At 43.4% G+C, this 5,724-nt stretch overlaps 1 protein-coding gene across 1 annotated transcript; it reads right to left on the bottom strand.

The window, feature by feature from the left end:
- Positions 1–1,989: 1,989 nt before the first annotated feature.
- Positions 1,990–4,880, bottom strand: LOC121774262 (uncharacterized ATP-dependent helicase C29A10.10c-like). Its single transcript, XM_042171167.1, has 5 exons — positions 4,770–4,880; positions 4,153–4,689; positions 2,930–4,084; positions 2,515–2,839; positions 1,990–2,435 (listed from the first exon to the last, which is right to left on the bottom strand). Exons 1-5 carry the CDS (start codon positions 4,878–4,880, stop codon positions 1,990–1,992), a joined length of 2,574 nt encoding a protein of 857 aa, XP_042027101.1.
- Between the last annotated feature and the right edge of the window lie 844 nt (positions 4,881–5,724).

Here is a 5,724-nt window from a genome sequence, read left to right as displayed (position 1 = left end):
TGCCACGTTACGAAGTCGGTATTCGCACAATAATTAAACACCCACTCCGAAGCTGGAGGGTCAAATAACATCACCGCATAATGTAGCCGTTGTGCCTCCGGCAACATCAAGTGGTCAAAATAATAGTGAACCCTGGACACCCAATTCGTTGCATCCGAACCATCGAAACGGGGTGCCTGCATCTTCACACGGTCCGGTTTGTCGTACCCCGTTGTGGATGATTGGAATCGCTGGGGGGGTCCCAACACGAGGCCGGTCTCTCAAATTGTTGCTCCAGCCCCCCTCCCCTGCCACGGTAGGTAAGGCCACCCGGCGGATTCCAGGCCCCAGCGCGCCCTCGGTCATCCCGACGACCACGCTCCGTCCATGGGCCCTCGCGCGAAAAACGGGTAGGGTTTCGCGACTGAAACTCTCGTTCCCCCGGATTACGACGGCGAAAACTCTCGTCCCCCCATTCATCGCCCTCGTCGAACCCTAAGGGTGGTCCTGGATCGCGGGCGGTTGCGGACTCGCCGTGCTCGCGCCGGCGATCGGACTCGCTTCTCCACGCCTCCAAACTATCGATCTTCTCCATCAAACGGTCTAATTTCTGACCCATCGGATCCTCGGGGCGTGAGTCGTTCCCGAACCGATTTTCAAAGTCGCTATCGTCAAACTGTGGTCGCTGGTACATGGTGGTGTCGCGACCGACACCTGGTTGCTGAGCGCGTCCACCGAACCTGTTCGGTGGGTAAGATTCTTGACGGTTTGAGCCCCACAAGGCCTTGTCGTTATTGTTGTATCGCTTCATGAGTACTGGATGAAAGCACCAGATGATACGACCTTTCGTCGTATCCCTCGTTCTCCGGCGTCCTAGCCTAGGATCGGCGGCGGTTTAGACGTGGCTGTGCGCGGAAATTCTCTCCGTCGGGCAGCTCAAATCTAATTTGTATAAAATTCTCAACCAAACGTTGGGCAAAAGATTAATTCTTATTCATATGAATGAAGTTTGTGAACATAGCCCTATTTATAGACTAAGGACCCTAGGGTTGGTTCGACTCCTATCCTAGTTCATCTCGGGAAAGAACCAACAAAGAAAACCCGAAACGTTTATGGAAAGTAAATAATCAAAAATAACTAATATCCAAAAATACGTAATAAGAAATAAATAATAATAAAAAAGACTCTTCCTATGACTACTTGGAAACGTAGTCGCCCAACAAGTCTGGCGGGCGACGATTTCTCTTCGGCCTCGTTGACGCGATCGTTGATTGCTTTTCCTTCACCACGGTCGCCGGCGCCTCCGTCGACTCTTCGCCCGGCGCCTCCGTCGACTCCGCGTCCTCACGGACCAACTCCGTGACCGGCTGCTGTGAAGGTTGCTGCTCCTGCACGGGGTCCGTATCATCATCCCAAATTTTGCCGTCAATATATTGAGAGGTCGACTCCAATATCTCAGCATCATCCCACAGTAGCCAAATACCTCGCTGCTATACTCCTAATCGTATGATCTGTTTTGTCTCCACTAATGCGTGCCTCAGCCAAAGCAATAACATGGATTCTAGTCAATGTTTTTAAAGCACCTATAAAAGGGCACTCTTTGTCCCTAAATTCCAACTTAAAAAATCAATTCTTTGTATAATTTCTTAATCTTCGTACCCAAAAGTTTTGACTCAGCTTAGTTAGGACTAAAGGAATACCAACTATTTTGGTGCTCTGATATTTGTGGAGTGCTGAACATATTTTCGAAAATTGTCCAAAATTGCAATATGTCCCCTACGTTTTGGAATTTTACCCAACAAATATATCCAGTATAGTACTCCTACAATATTTGAATAGCAGAATATCAAGTTCTAATTAAGTAGAAATGTAGCATCACTTGCATCACCAAAAATATGCCACAGCTTTGGCACCTCAAGAGATCATAACAATTTACATTTCAAAAAGAAGGTGCAATCTTGAACTCAAAATCCTTACCAACTTGAACATAGAGAGCTTCTTCTAACCTCATCACTTCCTCAACATCATTGCTGCTAGTTTCATGGCTAGATCACCGCATGCATCTGTGTCACCGGTCAGATCCTTGTACGCGTTGTAATAACATCCGCGGCTCTTGGCATCCGTGACTAGTTTCTGCCAAACGCAGCCGCTCCTCGACAGAGTTTCACCATCGCCTAGTATCACCAGACAGTACCTCGCTCGAGTCAAGGCTACGTTAGCCCTCTGCCGATTATCAAGAAACCCAACTGAGCCCCTCCCATTGCTCCTAACCGTGGAGATTATGATCACATCTTCCTCTCCTCCTTGAAATCCATCCACAGACCTAACTCTCACTGAGAACTCTGCATCCGCATCACTGCTGTAGGCCTTCCCTAGCGCCTCCCCCATCGCGTTTACTTGAGCTTTGTATGGAGATATGCAGCCAATCCCCACCCTTTTCTTCGACTTCACACATTCTACCAAACAAATACACAACATAAGCAATAGTCCATTTATAAGCAACTTTAAATAAATGTTGGATATTAGTAATGAGACCTTTATGGATTTTGGATACTAATTGAAGAACCATAGACACCTCTGCATTGTTCATAAGGCTACGCCTCTTGTCGAATTCCTCTCTCCCATTTTCTACATTGATGAATGAATATGAGCCATAGCTTTCTCTCTCAAAGAAGCTTCTGTTATAGCCTCTTTCCTTGACATTACTCCCATTCTTGATCTTGTTTCCATAGAATTCTTGATTTGGAAACAAGCTTATAGAAGGGTGCATTCTGTACTGCACATTGAGGAGATGCTTGCTGTGCCCCAACGTCACAAGCCTCTCGAATAAGCTTCTCCCGAATCCCGCCTTTTCGCACCTCTGTCAAGAAACAAAACAAGATCATGTCAGTGACAAAAACAAGGTCATACCACCTGTTCATTGTGTGTATAAGTTGGGGTAAGTTTCAACCTTGCTCATGACCATCGCAGGGAGCTGTTTCTCGTCTCCGACTAGTATGGCGTGGTGCAGCCCCGGAAGCTGCAGGGGGATTGTAGACTCACATTCCTTGACCTGTGCAGCTTCATCTATGATAACCATCTCAAATGGTGTCATTTCCTTGATGTGGTGCAGCTTCGCAGAGCTTGAGACGGTGCAGAAGATTAAGCAAGCATTTTTGAGACAAAACTCCTTGATGGTGTCATATTCTTCCAATTCTGGGAGTAATAAATTGTAAGTGAAGGATTTCACTACTTCCAAACACTTGTTTTTGGACTTGAAGAAACCTTCATTTTGCATAAATTGCTGCTTCTGATGCAGAAATGTTTCTAGTGTTTGAAGCATATCAGAAGCTCTCATCATTTTCTCTTGCATTCCCAAACGAAGCAAAGAAGTAGGCAAGTGTGTGATCAACCCTGTTATGCAACTGACTAATCGCGTTTTAACAGAAACGAATTTAGTTTCGAAGAATTCCTCCAATGTCCACACATCTGTGCTGTTGTCATTGTTCTTGTGTCTATTCTTGTTAAACAATCCAATCAAAACAGCTTCTAGGGATAGACCTGTTGCGTCGTCGTTCCTTTTAATTTGCTCCAAGTAGCGTTCATACGCTCCTTGAGGGTACTCAAGGAGGGAGATCATTTCATTTGCAACGCCCTTCCACCCGATGACAGGAGCAAGGAGGCGTCCCAACTCAGAAATCCGAAGATGAAGAAACACATCTTGAAGTTCTTGATGATCGTCAATCTTCATCCTCTGACCATTTCCAAACAAAACTACATCTCCCAGACCATACGCCTCGTGCTCGAGTTTCTCACTCATACAACTCATTAACCTCTTAACCACTCCCACAATGGCAACATTTGTGGGTGCACAAGTCACAGTCCTGCACTTCAACTTCATAAGTGTGTATACTAGAGAGGAAATGGTCTTAGTCTTCCCCGTCCCCGGAGGGCCCCATATCAGCTTCACACTGTTCCTGTGGCTGCATTCTGTTAGCGCGACGCAGTTTAAAACTGCAGCCTTCTGTGAATCATCAAGCCCGAATGAGGTGATAATCTCCCTCGAATTCGCCATTTTGGTGCTCTCAACTCTCTTGGAGCTGCAAACATAACAATTCTCTTCTACCTGCAAAAACAGTTGAATGTCACATAGCAACAAGAATGAAAGAAGCAAATGTTGAGGATATATCCTACAGATGGACTAATTGAAAGGACAGAAGTGAAGATGCTCGTGTTTGCTTCTTTGCGCGGATGCAACGCGCCCCAAATCCGATCATTGGTGTTCAAGTTTGCTAGATAGACAACAAAGAGCTTATCTCCATTTTTGCTACTCTCAAACAAGACTGGCCTCGAAGACACGATCCGTATCATGACAGATGCGTCATCAGATGCACGTGTGACTACTGCGAGAGTGAGTGGTGATTTAGGCCTATCCAAATCACTAACACACTTAGGCCTAATATCTGATAATGCAACCAAATCCAAAAACTGAGGTTCATATAGTTTTGGTGAATGCATCTCCCCTGCTTTCAACGTTACGTTGTATAGCAAGATATGATCATCTGGCTTAGTCGATTTCAGTTTCTTGACATTGTAGACCTCACGCGAGGGAGCAGAGTGCAATGCAGTCACATTTGAAAGAATAGCAGCATGTGTTTCTTCAATGAGGGGTATTGTAAATGACTTCAAGTAATGATACACAGATGCAAATGTAGTTGGGATTTTATCAACCTGCAATGAAATACTACTGCTTATTACATAGTATCTTAAATTTGGGAAAAAATCAAGAATACAAGAACAATGATGGATACCTTATCTTTGTAAAGATCCTTGTTGATTATGTCAGAAATGGACCTTGAAAATATGAAATCAGTTAACTGTGGGGTTATATCTTCTTTCTTCTTCAATATTGTGGAGGCCATGATCTTCCCTTTTGTTGTTGATCTTTCTATACAAACAATCAACAAAATATATAAATGCCTAATCCATTCTACGAACCATGTTTTAGTTATAGAAAAAAGAAAAGATGACCATAGGAATTCCCATGCAAAACCCATCAATTAAATTGTTGAAAGATACAGAAAGAAAAAACACATGTTAAATTCATAAACAAAAATGAAGAGAAGACTTACTACAAGTGATACAAGCTCGTTTTCAGTTCTCCCTTGCAATTCAAATAAGTGGAGGAAGGTATGAGGGAAAATGAAGAGACGGCCACATACACATTGGGTTGAGACTTTTGGATTGCTACTTCCAATCAAGTCGGTCTAAGTGGTGGAGGGAAAATGTAGAGTTTCTTTACTTAGACATCAATTAGTACTACTAATACTCTCTTTATTCTCTTTGACCCACATGAATATGCACTTTTTCTTTTTTAGTCCGTCCCACTAAAATATATACTTTCTAATTTTGGTAACTCTTTTCTCTCTAATGAATTGAGACTCATTCTCCACTAATAATACTTTAATTACTTTTTCTCTCTATCTCTCTCTTACTTTACCAATTTTGCATTAAAACTCGTGCCGAATCCAAAATGCATATTCTTTGGGGACGGAGGGAGTATTAAATACTCTTTCCGTCCCATAAAAACATGGACTATGAATATGGCACGAGAATTAAGACTAAATTCGTAAATTAAGAGAGATGCGTAGAAGGGTATGGTAAGACTTGCATTATTAAATTGATAAGACTTTCTAAAAATGGAATGGAATGCACATATTTTTATGGGATGGACGAAAATGGAGAGTGCACATATTTTTATGGGAC

This window comes from Salvia splendens, chromosome 17 (genome assembly GCF_004379255.2).
Source record: "Salvia splendens isolate huo1 chromosome 17, SspV2, whole genome shotgun sequence".
In the NCBI taxonomy this organism is placed as follows: Eukaryota; Viridiplantae; Streptophyta; class Magnoliopsida; order Lamiales; family Lamiaceae; genus Salvia; species Salvia splendens.
Note: the sequence above shows the minus strand (reverse complement) of the source record. Positions and strands in the feature narration are given on the sequence as shown.

Bases quoted from the DNA above. Each gene is read 5' to 3' on its own strand.
- LOC121774262 (XM_042171167.1), bottom strand. From the start codon at position 4,880: ATGGCCTCCACAATATTGAAGAAGAAAGAAGATATAACCCCACAGTTA. The intron at 2,840-2,929 runs GTTGAAACTTAC...GTTTCTTGACAG, and splicing joins CTGCGATGGTCATGAGCAAG to AGGTGCGAAAAGGCGGGATT. The intron at 2,436-2,514 runs GTCTCATTACTA...TTTGTTTGGTAG, and splicing joins AGTATCCAAAATCCATAAAG to AATGTGTGAAGTCGAAGAAA.